Source organism: Candoia aspera, chromosome 10 (genome assembly GCF_035149785.1).
Source record: "Candoia aspera isolate rCanAsp1 chromosome 10, rCanAsp1.hap2, whole genome shotgun sequence".
In the NCBI taxonomy this organism is placed as follows: domain Eukaryota; kingdom Metazoa; phylum Chordata; class Lepidosauria; order Squamata; family Boidae; genus Candoia; species Candoia aspera.
The window spans coordinates 24,451,174-24,471,502 of record NC_086162.1 but is presented as its reverse complement, the minus strand read 5'-3'; the positions used below and the strand labels follow the sequence as shown (position 1 = coordinate 24,471,502).

At 48.5% G+C, this 20,329-nt stretch overlaps 1 protein-coding gene across 1 annotated transcript; it reads left to right on the top strand.

The window, feature by feature from the left end:
- Positions 1 to 4: 4 nt before the first annotated feature.
- RINL (Ras and Rab interactor like) lies at positions 5 to 18,058 on the top strand. Its single transcript, XM_063311843.1, has 12 exons — positions 5 to 295; positions 1,331 to 1,480; positions 2,292 to 2,430; positions 3,500 to 3,608; positions 7,186 to 7,258; positions 7,645 to 7,733; positions 10,039 to 10,365; positions 10,760 to 11,410; positions 14,435 to 14,749; positions 15,795 to 15,923; positions 16,296 to 16,456; positions 16,878 to 18,058. The coding sequence occupies exons 2-12, from the start codon at positions 1,428 to 1,430 to the stop codon at positions 17,241 to 17,243; spliced, it is 2,412 nt and encodes an 803-aa protein (XP_063167913.1). The 5' UTR covers positions 5 to 295; positions 1,331 to 1,427; the 3' UTR covers positions 17,244 to 18,058.
- The last annotated feature ends 2,271 nt before the right edge of the window (positions 18,059 to 20,329 follow it).

The following is a 20,329-nucleotide window of genomic DNA, read 5'->3' as shown; positions in this document are numbered from 1 at the left end:
TGTTGGGGCTATAACAACACTCTCAAATGTTGTTATAACCCTAATGAACACTTCTCTGCCCACTTTTATTTTCTCTTTAGCTGCCTTTCTTTTTTGAAGCAAACAGTGCGGCCCCAGGACCACGTGAAGACAGCTGGCGGAGGCGTCAACCACATCCCTGCCTTTGTCTCCTGCAGCTCAAATGCTCTGTTCCTGCCTACTTGCACTTCTCGCTCACCTTTTGCCAATCCATTGGTGGCCATTTGCACAGAGATTTCCTAGCCGGCATTTCACCTTTCCACATGCCCTTCACAAGGTAAGATCTTCCTCTGGCTGCTGAGGGGTCAGATAAACTGGTGGCCTTTTTAGCAGGACTGCAGGTTCCACTTCCAAACAGGAAAGTTAAGGCAGATTTGAGAAGAAAAGAGGTGCGTACGTCTAGAGGCCACAGCAAAGCTGCTTTAGGTAAAGACAGCCTATCTTGGGAGGAAAGCAGAAGGCTGGCTGGCTGGCTTTATAACCTGCTTTTGAGCTTTTCTGTGGCATCAGCCTGTTTGTTGGAAGCGGTCATAGGTCTAAATGCATTTTTTGGTGCAGGAACTCAAGTGCACCGAGAATTTTGGGTACGTGCAGGCGGAAGGTTAGTAAGGAGGAAATGGCCTTTGGCACTTCGGTGTTGGTGCATTTGGTGTTTTGCCAAGCGCCGGCGTCTGTCTTGAAGTCGGCCGAGCAGGGCGGTTGCCTTCCTTTCGGAGCGAAGCATCCACTCTATCCGCCATTTTGTCTGCAAATGTAGGCATGTGGGCTCTGATCTCCCATGCCAGATTGCAGCTGGGTCTGGTGTGAGCTACTGGGGCAGCGAATGAAAAGGAAGAGGCCGTTCTGAAGTACCTTCCCTTGGTCCTGAACGTTTTAAACTTAGCTATAAGTATGTAAATATGATTGTGTTCATACCTTCTCGAAGCAGTGGAAACTTTCAAGAGCATGGAACTTACTGGGTTATTTCCTTGTGGAAGGAGGCCACGAGGCAGGTATTATATATTTTAATAATGTATTTCATAACATTCACATTTATTTACAAATACATTGGTTGTTATAGATAGAAGTTTTCAGTCATGCCAGATGGGAATTCGGAGAACTGCCTCCCTACATTTTTCAAGGGCGGCAGGCTAGGGAATGGCTGGCTTTACTGCATCATTTGATGGCAAGGGCAAACACATAGGGCTTTCATCAGGGCACCATTCGGTTTACCTGGGTCAAAATGGACATGCCTTCCACTGCTGCTCTCTTTTCTCCACCTGTGAAAACCCGGAGCCCAGATTCATCTGCCTGACTTGTTCTGCTCCTCCAGGAGAACATTCAGAAACCGCACAAGAAGGAAGAAGTCTGGAAAGCTTGATTTGGAGAAGTGGGCTTGGTGATCAGCTGGAGTCTCATGGGCATGAGAAATGACGGCGATCATGGTTGATGCCAGCAAGGAGCATATGGGAACAGCATCTCAGTAAGGAGGGGGCCTGCATCGCTGGGCCAAGAAAGAGAATGCACATTGGTCTGCCCAGTTGGTTATGTGGGGAGCTTATAGTCCATGGTAGGGCACCCAAGGAAATTCTTGGGTCACTTCTAAACCTACCGCAGATCAGTGTTCAACCTTATGCAGCACGCAGTTGGTTGGCTAAACAGCTTCTGTGGTCCTCAGTTCAGGGATAAATTTTGGCTGGGGCCTGTATGGGAGGTGGGGTCACCAACCATTGATGGATAGGCAATTCTGCTGATGGCTTCTTTTAAGCGGCTCATCTGTCCCAGTAGCAAACCAGGTAGCATACTGGGTGGCCTTCCTATGCTGCATTGAATTGTGGCTGGTTTAACCATGATTTGCTGAATAAGCTACAGTTGGCTGGTTCACACAACAGGCTGAGCCATAAACTCTGCTTTACCAGTGGCAGGAACTGAGCTCGTTTAACAAAATCAACCCACATTAGGACTTAGGACTTTGCACAAACCCAACCACGGTCTAAATTAGTTCTCCTGCCTTGGCTGTGTTGCTGGGGGAGGGGGTTGGGCGGGGCTTCCTCTAATGTGTCCTTGGAATTAGAGGATAATACAGCTGGAGGACACCCAGTTGGTAAAGCTGGTCAGAAGAGTTAGAAATGTGGAGGGAGAGAGGGAGGGAGGGAGAGATTTTTTTTTAAGTTGTCTATCTTAGCAGGAGCAGGGCCTATAGTAAAGTTAACACATGAGGCTAGGGGTTTTTGGCAGCAGAATGCCAATTGAGCTGTCTTTTGCCTCTTTCGTTTGCTTTTTCTATTTTGTAGGTCGCAGCATACAGCAGTGGGAAAACACAGCAGTCACATCCCACTTCTGGACAGGCTCTTGGCAACAAGGGGCATTTGGGAGCTTCCGGGTGGCCAGCCAGAGCAAGTCAAGAGGCTGCTCTCATCGCACCAACCTGGGGTGAATAACTAACCATTAATTTATTATCAATTAATTTATTTTATATATACACACACACACACACACACACACATATACATATACATATACATATACACATATATATAATGGTTATTAAAATAAATAGCCATTGTTAGAAGGGCTAAAAGCATAGGCTTTCTTTCCCGCAAAACCAACCTCTCCAGATCTGTTGGAATTGGGGCAATTATATCGTCTGTACCTGAGCTTACTTGCCAGACCTGTTTTGCTGCTTCCAGAACACAGATTTCAAATGCTCAGATGGCAGGAAATTAAACCTCGCCAACATCTTCTGTAGCTGAAATCCTTCTTAGCAGCTCTCCCAACCCAACCTCCTCGGGATTACAGTTCCCATCTTCCCTAGCCACCAATGGCAATATGGTTGAGGGGGGTGATACAGGTAGTCCTTGCTTAATGACCATTTGTTTAGCGATGGTTCAGACTTACAACAGGGCTGAAAAACTGTCTTGCAACCAGTCCTGACACTTACAACCATTGCAGCATCCTCACACGATTGCCGTTTCTGGCCTTCCCAGCCGGCTTCCAGCAAGCAAAATCAATGGAGAATCACATGGTTCGCTTAACGATCATCACAAAAAAGGTCGTAAAATTGGGTTGGGTTCACTTAAGGACCACTTTGCTTAGCAACCAAAATTCAGGTCCCAATTGTGGTCGTTCAGTGAGGACTACCTATAGGCTGCTTTCCACTACCTATCTGGAGGGGCCAAGTTGGGAGGCTTCTTTTTAACAATAAAGCCGGGAGACATTACTTTTGTGGAAATGAAGCAACATCAAAGCAGACCTGTGTTCCTCCCCTCCCTCCCCTCCCCTCCCCTCCCTCACTTTGGCGCCCCTACTTGCCACGTTCTCTAGGAGAGCTGCCAATGAAATTTGGTTCTGCTGAGTATTTATACCAGTCCAAGGAGACCTTTTTGCACCTTTCCTTCATCCTGCCTCAAGGGGAGAGAAGGGCCTGTCTAGGAGGTGGTTACGCTTTTGTGTTGTGATACGGCCTTCCGCAACCCTGCTGTCTCCATTCTCGCCCCTTCAGTCATTCATCATTGCGAGAGATGGAAACGAAGGCTCTGGGATGCTTTTCCTCCGGATGCCAGGCAGTGAGAGTGAGGCTGTCTGCCTTTTCCCTCTTGAGGAGAGCTCAGGTGAGCTGGGTTGGTACTTGAGCCTTCTGTACTGGAGAGGTGAGTAGGGGCACCTGGCAGTCTCGTGGAGCAACTCAGCATTAAGCAGTATTTTCAGATCAGCAATAAAGGTCTTCAGACAGTCCTAACATTCACGGCTGAAAGATTCTGGTTTTCGTTCCCACGAGGAGGCCATGTAAACAAACGACCTGAATCAGCTCCTCGGGTTCCTGAGCTAGAGGTAACGCATCTTTCCTCCAGACGTGTGGAGGAGAACCCAGGAGCCTGCTCTCCTTCCTTTTCCTACTTGGCAGCACCCGGGAGTTCCCGTTCCCTGCCCGATCTCATGGTGGGACTCAGAGGTGTGGGGAAGGGGCGACTGCCATGCCTGAGCTGCTGTTCCTCACTTCCTCTTACCCATGCTGGACATCAACGTTCATCTTGTCGGGTCTCGGGGAATTTCAAAACATCATTTCCTTCTACTTAAAAGGGGAAGTGGTTTGGAGGAGCACAGAAGGACTGGTTATTGCAGGCTGCGTGCTCTCCCTGTAAACCGGTCACCTCCCTAAAGTGTTAGCTGAAAGACCAGCGGTCAGCGCTCTCTTTTCCCTTCCGTTCTCCGGCTGGTGCTGCTTTATCATCTGGTTCCACTGAATTTGGCATTCCCCATTTCTGAACTGAGCCACAGGTGAGGAGCTCTTCCTTGTTTCCATATCCCACCTTGCTTCTGAGGAGAAGAGAACAAGGTACCTGGTGTACGCCCCTTTCTCCATGCAGTAGCTCTGTAAAGTGGGGCAGATTCCTTCCCAAGTAAGCTTAAGGGAATGAATGTGGGGAGGGTCAGGGGGGCAGTACCTTTCTCATCAAGAGGAAGAAGGCAAGGGCTCTCCATCGGTGTTTCTCAACCTGGGCCACTTTAAGACGTGTGGACTTCAACTCCCAGAATTCCCAAGCCCTTGTGGCTGGCTGGGGAATTCTGGGAGTTGAAGTCCACACGTCTTAAAGTTGGAAGAATTTTAAGAACTGGCACGTATACCAGATTTTCCTTGCGTTCCCTACAGTAGAACTGCCTAAACGTTGGAAGAGCTGGGGGTTGCAGTGATGCCCACTGGGCAGCACTGGGTCTATGGGCATAACTGAAAATTTCTTCATTGTTGTCCCTTGCCTTTCAACATGGTGCTAATTACCAGTGTGAATTGGTCTCAAGGGTGTCTTGAAGATGGAGAGATCAGAACTATAATACATTTGCAAAGGTAGAGCTGCATGTGGAATGTTTGCTGCCATTTTGGTTGCTGTACCTCAGAAAAGATATAATGGCTGAGAGCGGGGCAAGCAGGGTGGTCAAGGAGCTGAAGTGGCTTCCTTCTGAGGGAAGGCTGCAACGTAGATGGCTTTTTAGTCTATAAAGGAGGCAGATGCAAGGGCACGACGGAGGTGTACAGGACGATGCCTGGTGTGGAGAAAGCGGATGAAGAGGCTGTTTTCCTCTCCCCAAGTACTAGAACAGTGGTCACCCCATGAAACTGAATCCTGGAAGGATCAGGACAGGCAAAAGGAAACATTTTTTACACAGTGCTGTGTAAATAATCAAACTTTGGAGTTTGCTACTCTGAGATGCGGTGCTGATGACCAGCTTGCCTGGCTGAAAAAAGGGGTTGGGCCAATTTGTGGAAGTCCCCGGGGATCGGCAGCTCTTGGCCTTGAGGGTCATGAGGTTGCCTCTGAAGGCCATCTGCTGGGAGGTGAGCAGGTTGGTTGGCCGCTGTGCGGACAGTCTGCTGGACTAGATGGGCCAAGGTTCTGATGCAGCAGAATTACGTTCTTTCAGCTGTTTTATTTTACGTGCAGCATTCAGCTTTTTACACCATCCACTATCAAAATATCTTTGCCATTTATTGTTTCTTTGGGGGCTTACGCTATAGCCTTTGTGCTTCGTGCCTCAGTAGAGCAGGAAACCATGGTAATTACTGTCAAGAGAAGAGGCTCTTGAGGTTTGAAAAACAGGGCTCAGCACTTTCAGGATACCTAACCCTGCCCTAAAGGAAGGAGGTGTGTATGTAAAGCAAACACACAAAACCATGGAAAGGTGGTTTGTCCTAAGCCCAGTCCACTCATCCCATTTAGTTCAGTATTTTTTCTGCTGGTTGATCACCTCTTTCTGAGATGATCCCAGCCCTGAGATCTTTTTTTAGACCAGAAGTGTCTGTAGTTGAATTTCAGACTTCCTTATGCCCCCGTGTGCTCTGCTGTGAGCTACGGATGTGTCCTAATCACCTTAGGGAACCGGTGAGTCAGGCTGTTGGTGCATCATGCAAGTAATTTTCCAGACTCTTTTTTTTTTCCTTTCTGCCTTTAGGTGGAAATTGTGGGAAAGCGGGAAGAGATTGTTCTATTTGTACAGCATGTGCCTGGCTACTGAGCACTGGGCCGGGACAGATGCTTCCTTTTTTCCCCATTGCAATCAAATATTTGAAATAAGATAAAGGTTCACAGGTCCTGCCCTACAATTCAGTGCAATCCTTTTCTCAGAAAAAGCATTTCTTGTCTCTGCTTACATGTCTTTCCCCAACTGGTAGAAGAATAGTCAAGGGACTTAGGAAAAGGCTAATCCGTTGCTGGTACCTGGAGCTTAAATGCTCCCAATGGACTCCTGTATCCGAGTTTGCTGTTCTGGGGAAGCTCAAGAAGAGACGGACGGTCAAAGTTTAAATGTTCTGGCAAGAAGTGCTCTAAGTTCATTGGTCTAATGAGGAAGAAAACATCCCTGCTTTTAAATTTGGCAGATTTGGAGTTGTGTTTCTCAAGCTTGGTTTCATTTAAAAAGAGCTGTTTCTTTCCCCGCTCCACCATATTTCATCAATATTAATTATTGTTACAGATTGAGCTGTTTAATGTGCAGTTCTCCTTTTTTTGGCTTTCAGATCCAATGACTGGCTGGGTTCATCCAACACACAAAGCCAACGAGAAAACCACATTTTGGCTTAACTTGATATGTAAACTCATCCATTGATTTTGAATCTTTGGCTACCTGTTGGCTGTCTTAAAACTACCAATTTCAAAAGAGTTTGTTTATTTATTAATCCCATTTATATGGCCACCCGTCTATCCAAAGAAACTGAGCAGCGAACGAAACAAAACGTGAGGCAAAAACAAAACTTCCCATTAAAACCAAACAAACAGCGCAAGTTGAGGCCCAATAAAATCTCCACAGCCACTGATTCATGCACCTCTGACAGAGCTCCCATTGCTGTCATACTGGCCCCAGTGCCAGGGGAAGATCCAGGTCTTTCCAGCCTTCCGAAATGCCAATAGAGTTGGGCTCATCTGGATCTCAACGAGGAGGCTATTCCATGGGGTGGGTTCCATGACAGAGGAGGCGTGCCTCCTGGGGTCTGCCAGGTGATATTGTTCCACCCAGAGCATGCCTACTCTGCCAGATTTGGTGGGACAGGCAGAAACAGCATTTGTATACTCCTACTAAAGTAATGGGTAGTCTGAAGAAATTGGACTCCATCTTCATCTCAATATACAGACACTACATTCCCTGTACATTCCAAGAGATGTAATATAGGGTTCTCTCTCTCTCTCTGATCCGCAGCTGTTCACCTCAAGGGTTCTCAACTGTATTTCAGAAACCTTTTGGAACTTGTTGGCTTCCACTTTGTGAGCAGGTGAGCACCAAGGAGACATGGCCTGTTGAAGTGGGATGGGAGGAATCTGTGGGTGCTGCATGTGGCTTTAGTTAATCCTGTAGCTGCCAGATACTTCTGAGATGAAAGGGCAGGCTCCTTAGCATCTGCTCTTTCCCAAATATTTTGGCTCCCTGGAAGACCTGCCCAACTCTAAGTCAAAAGAGGAGGTTTTGGCAGGCCTGGGGAAAGGGTGCTAGGAAAGAACTCTCTTACCACATGCAATGAGTACAGTATGAGCCCACACTTTAAAGCAACAGCGATGGTGCAAATGAAAAAAGATGGCACGGAAGGCCTACTGTGAGCCAATAGTGGGTATTGTTTTGTAATTATGCTTATTATTGTTTGTAATTATGCTTCTCTTCCAGAGATATCCTGCCCTGTTTGCTCAGGATCCCCCACATCTTTCAACTTTCTTCCAGAGCTGATTTAGATGCAGTCACCACTTTGGGCACAAGTGAGTGAAAATATCCAACATTTTGCTTTGGAGTTAGGGGAGAGTTTGCCTATTTCAGGGTTTCTCAACCTTGGCCACTTTAAGATAATGGACTTCAACTCCCAGAATTCCCCAGCCAGCCATGGTGGCTGGGAAATTCTGGGAGTTGAAGTCCACACATCTTAAAGTGGCCAAGGTTGAGAAACCCTGGCCTATTTGGTTTGCTCAATATTTGTACTTTCTGGAATTTTCAATGTAGTTTTTTCAGTTTAACAAACGCAAGCAATTATCTAGGAAAGTGGAAGGCTTCGTTTTATTCAAAAAGAAGCTAGATCTTTCTTTCCACTCCAATCTCACGGACCCTGAGCAGCTTACAAACAGTAGTAGAATTAATTAATTTATTTATTTATATTTTTCAAATTTCTATCACCGCCCATCTCTCCCGAAAAGGGGACTCTGGGCGGAATCCGATAGAAGAGAATATATGCACTGTCATCTTTAGTTCTGGATGGGGTTGCACTGGCCCAGACAGACCCGGTGCGTAACTTGGGGGTCCTCCTGGACTCACGGCTCCTGCTCAAAGAGCAGGTGGCAGCTGTGGCTAGGAGGGCCTTTGTGCAACTTCATGTTGTGCGCCAGTTATGCCCCTTCCTGGATCGGGAGGCCCTTCGAACTGTCACTCATGCTCTGGTTATCTCCCATATAGACTACTGCAATGTGCTCTACATGGGGCTACCCTTGAAGAGTATCCAGAAGCTACAGCTGGTGCAAAATGCAGCTGCGCGGGCGATCTTGGGTTTCCCAAGATCAGCACACATCAATCCTTTGCTCCGCAAGCTGCATTGGTTGCCAGTCTGCTTCTGGGTCCAATTCAAGGTGTTGGTTATCACCTTTAAAGCCCTACATGGCATGGAGCCAAGTTACCTGAGGGACCGTCTCACCCCCATTACATCGACCCACCCCACCCGGTCAGGCAGAGAGGGCATGCTGCGGACCCCGTCTGCAAGAGAACTCCATCTGGCGGGGTCCAGGAGGCGGGCCTTCTCTGCAGTGGTCCCCGCCCTTTGGAATATCCTTCCCCCGGAAATGTGGTTAGCCCCCTCTCTTCTGGACTTTAGGAAACAGCAAAAGACCTGGTTCTGTCATCATGCCTGGGGTGGGAGGGAGAGTAGCCATTCCTGGGGATGGCTAGTCTCTTAGAAGGACCCTGCTCTGCTTGCGAATCACAGAGAACTTTTAGCCACCGGGTTCTTATTATATTTATTTTATTAGGTATTATAGTATTTTATGGTTTTATATTTTTATTCATGTTTGACTGTAAACCACCCAGAGTCCCTTTTGGGAGATGGGTGGTCATAAATTTGATTGATTGATTGATTGATAGATAGATAGATAGATAGATAGATAGATAGATAAATGTTACCTAGTCGGGTGGTAAAACATCTGCAAGCAAACAACCAAGAAGCTCAGAGGAGGAGTCCACAGTAGTAGGATTAAAACAATATACAATCACACCAATTTAATACAATTTTTCAGGGGTGCTTTGAATTGGATTCCTGCATTGACCACGAGGTACAAAACAAGAGTGCCTATGACCCCTTCCAACTCCATGACACGTAACTTTGGGGAAAATTTCAGTATTTTAGATGGGAATTTGCTTGCAGAACTGTATATTGTAGGAAGAATAGTATTAAAAAAATGTAAATGGCAAATAGTAGCACCAACACGCCCCCAGATGCGTTCAGGCTAAAGAGCCCTGCAAGCTAAGATGGAATGCAATTGAAAATAATTTAAAGTTAAAAAAAAGGTAGAAATCTCAACAACAGAATTCATAGATTCAGTTCACTATTCCTTGCTTGGTCTGGAACAGTTTGGCCTGTGCGAGGTTGTGCGTGTATTTTCCTTTTTAGATATTTTTATCCCAGCTTTATTATGTTTATAAATAACTCAAGGCAGCGAACATACCTAATACTCCTTCCTCCTCCTATTTTCCCCACAACAACAACCCTGTGAGGTGGGTTGGGCTGAGAGAGAGGGACTGGCCCAAGGTCACCCAGCCGGCTTTCAGGCCTCAGGCGAGACGAGAACTCACCGTCTCCTGATTTCTAGCCTGGGGCCTTAACTGCTAGACCAAACTGGCTCTGTCGCATTGCTTTCTAGCCTTCAAGTCTCCAGTGCCGCCCTTCTCTATATTTCCCAGCTGGGAAGCTGCCCTTATTTGCATTTCTGCTGGCGTGCGGCTGTTCGAGGCCCAGGAGAACCCTCCCTCCTCCCCAGAGCACACCAAGGGTTCCTGTCCTCCATTCCCTGTTTGTTTCATCCTCAGCATTCTGGACGATGCCTCTTAAACCTGGTCATGGTCTGGCATCAGATGAAGCAGAAGCAAGCTCTGTGGAACCCAATGGGGAACTGCTGAAATCTGGGCAGCCCTCTTGCTCCATCCGCGTGACATCTGAGGACGCCGCCCTGTGCATCGTGAACCCGCTTTTTCTCTCCGTGCACAGTGATATTGAATGGCTTGACCTCGCCCCCGGCCTGTGGCACTCCAGCAAGAGAAGGTCACTGCAGCTCTCCAATGGCTCAGCCAAGCAAGAAGCCCCAGTTGGTTTGGGACATCTGGGGTCTCTGGAAGAGGAAGAGAAGCCGGAGAAAGGTAAGATTTGGGCAGCTCTCTGTGTCCGCGGTATAAACACCTTGCCCCCAGTTCTCCTGCTCCTCAACCAACACAGCTGTACTTTTTTTTTTGGAGGTTGTTAGGTGGTGGTTCCTCCCAAAGTTGGCATGGAGGGGGCATCCATTGACATAGAACTGGGCACGAAAGGTTGGGGCACAAGTCTCCTTAACCATTTCCCCAGTTCTGTGGGTTCTTTCCTGCTGTGGAATCCCAGGGGTAGAGGTGCGATTGCTGCTCACAAGAACCTAGAAATTAGATGATACTACTGTAAAATACGACCAGTTGCCATTCTGGATGGCAGATAGAATGATAGCTAGGCCGATATTGGCTGCCTATGCCCACAGACACCTTTCTTGGCCTTTCCTCCCCGCAGACCCTCTGTCCCGCTCAGCCTCTGCACGGCGGAAGTTCCTTTCTCGCAGACCGTCCTGGAACAGTTCTGAAACCGAGGAGCTGCCATGGTCCCCCACTCTGCCCCTGAAGGAGGCCCGGTCTCCACACCGTGTTTCCTGGGTGGAAGGGATCTCTGCCGACGCGCTTCCGTGTTGGCCCTTGAAAAAGACCCATTCCGAATCATTGCTGCTGAACGACTCCATGTTGCTGCCTCTCATTCCGGAACTGGATTCGCTCTCCATCAGCAGTGTGGAGGACGAGGGAGATGGGCTTCCTCCTGCCACCCCCTCTTCACAGAAGAGACAGCACCCCTCCTCCTCCAACTTCACCCACAAGGTGCTCTACCGCCTCTCGGCCATGAGCAACGCCCTCACTGGCTTCCTCTCGCCCGAGCGCCGGGTCTCCAAGCGGGTGCAAGAGCTGGCCCAGGAGCCTACATCTGACGTGGGAGGTCTCGTGCAGAACTTTGTGGGGCACATTCTGCGAGGTGCTGGGACGCGGCACCCCACCAGCATGGACATGCTGCAGGAAATACGGAAGATGATCAGCAACCTGAAGGGCTACCTGTGCGAGAGCTCTGACCTGCGCGTGGCCTACTACGAATGCAGCGAAGCCGAGGAAATGGACCTGGGTATGGAATGGGGTCTTCTGAGAGTTTGGGGAGGGCCTGAAAATGATCCGTTTTGGGTAGCAGTGATTGCTACGTAACAGGGGTACCTCAGTAAAACTGGCAGGATCAGGCCATTTCTGCCTTATATATTCTATGTTAACCTCCTTTTCTTCCCTTGTGGAGAAACCCATTTACTGATGGGGTGTATTTTGGCAAAGACCAGCTATGTTCTTACTCAGCGGGACTTACGCACAGCCCCTCGGAAGCCCTAAGTTCAGATCCAGCTCAGCTGAGAATAGTTTTTACTGACCGTGAGATGGGCTTGTTGGAATACAAGTCCCATAGTTTCCAGAAAGCATAACTATTGGGTGTGCTGTCTAGAAAATCTGCCATTGGATTTCAAGTTCTTTGAAAGCCACTAAAGCAAGGGAACACGGCGTTAGGCGAGTACGCCATACATGCCAAGCAAATAATGAATGACACATGGAGAGGGTGTCACAGATACTGTAGTTTTAAAATTTGCTGGGGTGTTCCTGAGACAGATGGGCTTGAATGGCAAAGTATTTGCGTTTCTGCTCAAACAGAAAGGGGTGGCAGGCCCTTTCCCCTGTTTGTTGCCAGCACCTGGGCTCCTGAGATAAACTCTTCCTGGATACAGAGGATCTCTTTAGCAGTCACAGCCGATGACTGTGGAATCCAGTCCCCCATCCTTCTTCCTCCTGATGGGTTTCTACAGATTTGCAGTCACCAGCCAATGTTCCAAAGGAGCAGAGCAAAGTTTAGCTAGAACTCTCTGTCTGCAACTCCCAAATTGTAAACCCATCAAGTCTGTTTCCCAGAAAACTGATCATTACTATCTCTTACCATATCTCTGAACAACTGAAAATATTTCTGCGGTTTCCACTCTGGGCTCCAGCAGGTTTACGACATTGTCTGCTCACATGCAAGTCAAGCAGTGAGCTTAGGAAATCAACCTGATCTGCGGTTGGGGTTCTGATGCAGGCAGCAGTGCCTGTGGCTTTGGCAGTTGAAGGAGAGGTTTGGGGAGGTGTATGTGATGGGGGAGAGAGGAAAGATCAATGTCAAAGAGACGTCACGAGCGCTTCCTTAAAGAGAAAAAAGAGAAGAGCAGTGTGATGAATGCGTACCCAAGTTTCCACCCAGACTCACACAAGAAGCTTATGGATGTCTGATTTATTACTGGATAGTATGCAAGTTCAAGAGCAAAGCTGAGAATGGCAAAAGTGCGGGTCTTTCAAACAATTAAAGCTTAGACAGTTCCAATCCCTCCCCCCAGAGTCAGAAGGAGTCCCCTCCCCGCAGCCTGCAGGTGTTCCTAACGGTTCCTGCCGGTCTTCGGGAAAGTGTCCTTGAACAGGCGAGATAACCCAAATGGACATTCCAAAGTCTCTGCATCAGTGCCTGGTAGAAAGAACAAGAGCAGCCCCCTCCCAAACAGTTACACGTGTCAGCGCCAGCATGGCATGGGAACTGGTTACGATGTTCACAGGAACATTGGAACAGGAACCATGACAAGCAGCTTTTGGGTTCACCTGTGCTTGCTTGCACATCTGAGGCTTTTGTGCAAAGTTTGAAAAATCGTTGATTCCTGAAAATTAAATTCCTGCTTGAAGATTTTTTTTTTTAATGACAGGCAATGATGGAGGTGGAAATAATCCTGGGTGGTTTCATGCGTTATTTTCCAGCAAGATTTTCAGGTCATATTTACCCAAATGGTTTATCTTCTGATAACTGTCTTGAAAGTCTCCAAAGCAGCTGGTCAAAGGTGGGAAGCTTCAAGGCTATTTTAGGCCAGGTTTCTCAATTAGCAGTGCAATAAAGCCAATAAAATGAGAGCCAGTTTGGTCTAGTAGTTAACGTGCTGGGCTAGAAACCAGGAGCCTGTGAGTTCTAGTCCCATCTTAGGCACGAAAGCGGCTGGGTGACCCTGGGCCAGTCACTCTCTTCTCTGCCCAACTCACCTCACAGGGTTGTTGTTGTGGGGAAAAGAGGAGGAGGAAAGAGTATCAGGTACATTTGCCTCCTTGAGTTATTTATAAAAATAATAAAGGCGGGATAGAACATAAATTGGGGCAAGGAATTTTGGTTGGCAGCATTTAAACAAGCAGCTGAATTCACCTGAATGGTGCCGACCAAGTCCATGCGCCCCACTCCACTTACCTTGTTTGCTTGATGCATAATTTTGATGGCTTTTTAAAAAAATCCTAAAGCTCTGAGCTCACCCAGCAACTCCTGTTGCACTTAGGATGGCACTGATGCCCCAAAGTGCTGCTCCGCTTTTCGTAAGCTGTGGGACTCAGCTCTTAATATTGTTTACGCTAGCGACTGGAATTTAAGCTGTCCAAGAAAGCCTTGGGTATCTTAGAAAAAGATGCGAAACCAGGGCCTCCTTAGCTCAGCAGCACTTGACCCAGCATTGCATGAAGGAAGTTCCAGTTCAGTCTCAGCCTCTCCAGCTCAAAAGAAGCAGGTAAACAGATGATGGGACGTCTCTGCACCACGCTTTGTTTTAACAGTGATTTCTTGAAGAAGCCCCAGTGGCTGGATTCCCATCCTGCACTAAGCTAAAACCTGCGATTTACAAACTAGCCACTGGGTTAGCACACCACACCAAGGCAGGAATGGGCAGACCACCTTTTTGCAACTGACGGAGCCTCTCCTACCGTGAAGACCAGGAGCTGTGTCCTCAGTTATTTTGAGCTGGCGAGTAGATGAGAATGGCAAGGAAGGACATTAAAATAGGCACATCCCCATCGGAAAAGCAAGGTATCTCTCCCACAAACAACCTGTACGGAAAATTTCAGTCCCATCTACAGATGTGATGCGGTCCTATCCAGTGTGTCGCTCTCAGCCCCTCTGAAATGTTAACTGCTGCCAAAAGGTTGCTCCGTGTTGGACTTAGCCTCCATGCTGGCAATACGGGCTAGGCGGACGCAGTTGGCTTGCAGCGCTTCCTAAGGTGCTAGTCCCTAGGACCAAAGGACCCGCCTCTTGACTCCGAGGTCACTCTCTCTTTCTGGCCAGGTTCCGTGGTGGAAGGTGCCCTCTACAAATGCATCCTGAAGCCGCTGCGGGATTCGATTTATGCCCAGTTGCTGGACTTCCGCACCCGTGATGGGACTCTGGACCGCTTGCGTGAAAATCAGCTGACCATGAGCCAGCAAAGCTTGGAAGAGCTCGGCGTGGTGGCCAGCGTGCCCGATGGGGCTTGCTTGGAGCGTATCCAGACCAAGCTGGGTCTCCTGCACCAGGCCTATTCGCCCAAGAAGAAAGAGACTCAGATGCTGAAGGTCTGCAAGATGCTCTACGAGGCTATGAACCTCAGTTGTGATAAGGCAGGTACGAGGCTTCTGGATGCGCTAGTTTTCAACTGAGTTATGTATGTGTATTTTGGTGATCGTGGAAGAAGTTTACTTGGGGGAAGGCAGGGGAAGGTTGTCCTATAAAATAAAGAAGAGTTTGCGAAAACCCTTCCCATGGCCGCCTTCCAAGACAGAGACAGTGCTTCCTCCTGTTGCTTATCTCTAAAGCTTGGTATTTGGAGATAGGCTGTCCCTGCACATGGAGGTTCCATTTGGCTACCATAGCAGCTGATCACCCCCTGAACCTGCTGCGATTGATGAGCCTACTTAACCCTCTCAAAGTACACATCTCAGAGGTCATCACACGCAGACCTCTTGTATCAATAGCCTTATAAATCGCGTGGTCCGTGGCTGCCAAAGGAGTTGTGAAGGGCGCAGCAATCCCAGATCCCTGCTTAGGCAGCCAACAGGCCTTGTATCTCTTTCCCTCGATGGAGCCAAGGCCAGCACGCAAGGGGTGATCTTAAGTCGTGGGTACATGTCAGGAATCGAATCTAAATTCATTCACCCTGTTCGGAGTGGCTTCTGTGCACGGATGCAGAAGTGAATGTTAGCCTTGGCCAGATTTGTGCCCTCTCATCTCGTTGCTACCAGTGGGAGGCGTTTTTTTCCAACCTGATGCTGGGTAAGTGGTGAATTGGGGTGGGGGTGGGGTGATCACACCGCACAGGGAAGGGTTCTCATTTCGCTCCCCCGTTAGGCCTCTGCTTGGAAATCACATTTGGGTGGTTAAGCGGTTTGGCGGGGGAAGCCCTTGTCATCAGTGGAAGGTTTCCCACTCCAGGTGTGTAGATTTGTGGGGCGGGGGGCAGAAGTTTTCCCCTCCTACGTAACGCCTTGCCATGCCATCTGCTTCCGCTGGGCCTGTATGCTCTCGGTTAACTTTGGGGAGACAAGGGTTCTCATCCGATGCTTCCATGACGACGTTGCCAAGCAGCCTCTGCCCCTTCCTCCGTTCCTGGGCTGCTTCAGACTTCTTCTGTCCCTCCCCTTAACGTCCCTTTGCTTTCTGTTCTTGGAAGAGGCCTTTGGTGCTGATGACTTCCTGCCGGTTCTTATCTACGTGCTGGTGCACTGCGACGTGGTGTCGGTACAGTTGGATGTGGAGTACATGATGGAGCTGATGGACCCCAGTCAGCTGCAGGGAGAAGGTAGCGTGGCTTGCCGTGTCCAAGCTGGATCTGTTTCCACGGAAGAGTTTCCCTGCACGAGCCACCAGGAGATCACCTTAAGTTCTTGCTGAGGCTCAGATGTTCTTCTAAAGCGTTTAATATTGTACCTGCCATATTGGAAGACTTGGGGTTGATTGAACGGCCCTGCTGCACACTGAAGCACGCTGTGCTTATCTGCTGTTAGGTTGGCAGAGGAGAGAGGAGGAGAAGACCAGCCTGAACTTGGGTTTTGGGGTTAGCCTGGGCTTGTGGAAGGTCCTTCAGAGGCTGAAAGTCTTGAACTGGCACACAAATACTAGTCCTAAAATGTCCCTGTGTTCCCACGTTCATATCCTTCCTTCTCATCCTCAGGTGGCTACTACCTCACAACTTGGTTTGGGGCTCTCTATCACATTGAAAACTTCCAGGCAGCTTCCACCATCACCAGGCAGATCAGCGTGGAGGCCAAGCGTTCCATCCATCAGTGGCATCGCCGCCGCACCATCCACCACCACCATCGCCGGAATTTGCAGGTAAAGGAGAGCCTTAACAATGAAAAGCCGAGCAGAGGATCCTAGGAAAACCTGGTCAGCACCTCCTACTTTCCCATTCTGGCCATTGGCTTCTGTGGAGCAGGTCCTGTGCTGGTATCATGCTAGCCAGCCATCAGGTCATTTTCAGCTCCTGGCAACCACGTGGATAGATTTTCTCCCTGACAGTTGATCCCTAACCTGGTCCTTCAGGTCTTCCAATTGCCGCTGTAACTGAGTCCCTCCCCCTTGCTGCTGATCATCCTCTTCCTCTCTTTCCTTCCACCATTCCCGGCATGAGAGCCTTCTCCTGAGAGCTAAGTCTTCGCATAACGGATTCATTCAAATGGCTGCACTGTGGGTTTGATCCTGTTGTTGGAATACTGTTACCTCCGTAGTAATTGGTCCTATTCCCTCTTTCCAGAACATCCTTTACGTCTCCTTCCTTGAACCCTTCAGTAACCAGAAGACCATCTCGGTTCCTCCCAACATGACAACAGCGTTGGTCTGTGCATTATGTGCCGAGAGATATGGTGTCTCCGATGGTGCAAGCTACGGCCTTTTCTTGGTGTCAGACAACTCCTCTCGGCTCTTAACAGAGGACAGCTGTCCACAGAAGATCCATGCAGATCTCGTCCAATCCCAAGGGGGCCGGGTCAATTTTGTTTACAAGCCCAAAGGTGGAGCCCTGCCTGCCCTTGGTTCCTCTCTTCTTCAGGAGGCTGTTAACTTCACTGAGTCCCACAAGCCTCTGGAAAGTGTGGGTATGGAGCCACTGGAGGTGGACTGACTATGGCTTGGAACTTTCCAGACATGTCCTCTTGTCCTCCTGGGTTGGGTACAGTTTCCAGCTTGGCAGAAATCTGAGAAAAGGCTGTGTTCCTGTGGAATAGAATCTCAGACAAGAAGACCCTTGAGCAGAAGATCTTGGCCTGAGGTGCCCACCTTGGCAGTAGCTGTCATCAGCTCTGAAACCAGCTAGGGCACAGGAGTGGGGTGGACCTGTTGAAGTTGTACTTCCCAGAGGTCTCCTTCTTTTAGCCTTCCTCATTCTGGTTCCTCTCCACCCAACATGAGTTTTCCCAACCAGCACCTCAAGTATCACCGCAAATTGCACCGTCAGCTCCAGGCTGTGAAGGTGTCCTGCTTTGATACATGCATTCCTCCTCTTTTGCTCAAGTCTTTGATTATCATCCTGATCAGCTTCTCCAAAGCCTTGGCCCCACGTCTCAAATTGTACACTTTGCTACACTCCCAGCAGGGCCAGAAGGCTTTTTTGCCCACCCAAGAGAGACTATCAAATTGATTATGGAAAAGTCAATCTGAACATAATGGTTTAATTTTACATAATGGTTTTTAAGCATGTCCTTTTCTTAGCTTGGAATCTGGCATTTCCTCCTTCCCCATCCTCCAAGAGAATGGGAGCCATGTCTATAAACTTGCTGCAGGCCTGAAATTTTGATTTAAGCACTTTGTCGTTCTTTAATAAACCCAAAGATGCAAATATCCCCACCTGGTTAACACTCCATCCTCATAGTGCTGTTTTCTGGATAACAGTGGCCACAAAGAAATTATTTGGGGTGTCCAATCCCCTCTTTTCCAGTGCCATTGATAGCTTTTTACAAACTTTGTTAGCATTCTGTCCAAATTTCCAGTTTAAATTTGGGAAGTGGGGCCTTGCAGTTTGTGGAGTTATATATGCTAAAATGGGTGTCTTTGAGATGGATCTGTTGTGGACTTCTTCATGTCTTTGGGGTTTGATCTCAAATAAGAAATCTCCTAAGCTGTCATTGGCACATAACTGAAACCTGGTCCCTCTATTTTTCCTGGTTCACCATCTATAATATGGGATTTATAAGACTAGAACAAGAGGGGAAAGTGAGACAGCAGTACAGGACTTCTTTTTTTTTTTTTAATGTTTCTGACAAAGCTTTGTGGAAGAAGCTGGCTTCAGCTTGAGACTGAAGCGGAGAGGGTCTCGTGTTTATGAAGCCCGGGATCTGCATATAAGAGGGAAAAGAGAAAAATCGGTGAGAAGCAAGTGGCAGCCTTGAGAATGCTGGCTTGGAAGGTGAGATGTGGACTTCCTGGGGAGCACCAAATTGGGAAGATTATCCCATTCCCTGATCAATGGCCATCTGTTGAATAGATCGCTGTTCAGTCTCATTTCTGTTCTATCCAGCAGAGAGCAGTGTCTATTCCCAAAGAAAGGAGCTCCCCTCTGTTTTGCCCCCTGCTTAGCAGTGTGCCCTATCCGAGGCTCTAATCTAGAATGCCTCCAGCTTTGGCCAGCAGCTGGTTTTCCTAGAGGGTCATTTCAGGGGGAGCTGTGGATTTAATGGTTAAAGCTTAACCCACTCTTGGACATTTTGTTCCCACGAACATCCCTTTCCCAACCTGTTGCTACAGGAGCTCTCTTCCTGTTTGCCCTTCCCTGGCTTGTAACAGGAGCTCAACTGGTAAGAGATGGTGTTGGTGGTGAGGAGAGGTGGGCGCTTAAGGGGGGTCAAAAAGAGAGTGGGCAAGGAAGGAAGACCTGAACTGCTTGTAGCTTCTTTTAGGGAACTGGATCTGCGAGACAGGATGGGGAACTTAGCTCACCTAACTGTTAAGTCCTAACTGCGGAGGTGTGATCAGACTCCGTTGGGGACAGCTTGCTCCTGAACAGGTGTTCTGCTAGAACCAGAAGCTGGCACACGTCAGGCAGTGGGAGCCCTGTTTCCCAAGCGTGTGTCCGTTCTGGATTGGAGTGCCCTCATCTCTACTAGGCAGAGGAAGGGGGAGACTTGGCAGCAGCAGACCTGATCCTGCACCTGCCTTTTCAAAAGGCAAGGTCACAAGTTCAGTGTCTTTACCTGGTAACCCACCCAGGTGTGTTCCCCTGAGCCAGGGTAGGGAAAGGATAGAAGAGAAAACAGTGCTTTCTTTCTTGAACTGCTCACTCGGTTGCCTTCCAGCTCCCAGCACAAACAGGTGGTCCTCTCAGCAGGTTCCCGCAGAGGTGGGTCTGTGGCGATACCCCTTCTTTTTGTACCCCTCCCTTTTGTATTCTGTGCAGCAAGTCACAAACAGGTGTCAGAGCCTTGGGGACGGAGGGGAAAGGCTTATAATTGGACATTTCCTGTCCTGTCTCAGCTGTTCCCTCCCAGCTCCCCCATCCCAGAAATCTCCGACTGCAAGGAATGCCCTCCGTTGCTTCGAGAGAGTCTGGAAACCCCTTGTAGAAAAAAAAGGTTTCTTCTTAAAGGTGCAAATGGGAACACTGACTTCAGAGGCAGACTGGTGCCCTCCAGATCAGGCCAGGTTTATGGGGACTGTAAACAAAAATGTGCCAAGTATAATAAGTAGTTTGTCTGCAGTTGGCAACAGGAGGCCCCTGGGCCAAATCCGACTAACAGAGAAAAATGGATTGTAAACTGAGCTTCCAGACACACAGAAATAACAGCTGTGGAGGTTGAGAGTTGGTTAATTTGGGGCTGCTGCCCTGTACTGATGGAGGGCAACTGAGGAAGAAACTGGCTGTGTCGAGATAATAAACTAGGTGGAGTTCACTTATCCTGTAACACCGTAAAAGCTAGCTAAGATTAAAGTTAGCTAAGATTAGCAAGGTATATTTAAGCTGCTGCGAGGCCTTTAAATGACCTGATTAAATGTTGTGCGTGAACCCAGCCTGCATGAAGGCGTGGTGACTTTTTAAGGTTATAATACATCGGTTCCAATCCCTTTTGTAGCCTGCTGTGGATGGAACAGGCGAGATCATGGCCAGAAGGTCATGTCCGGTGTATGATCCTTGATACTTAGCAGTGGTCTGCTAGAGGGCCAGCTGCCAAGTCTTACCTCGGCAGTAGTAATACCTTTTTCTTTTTTTTTAATTCG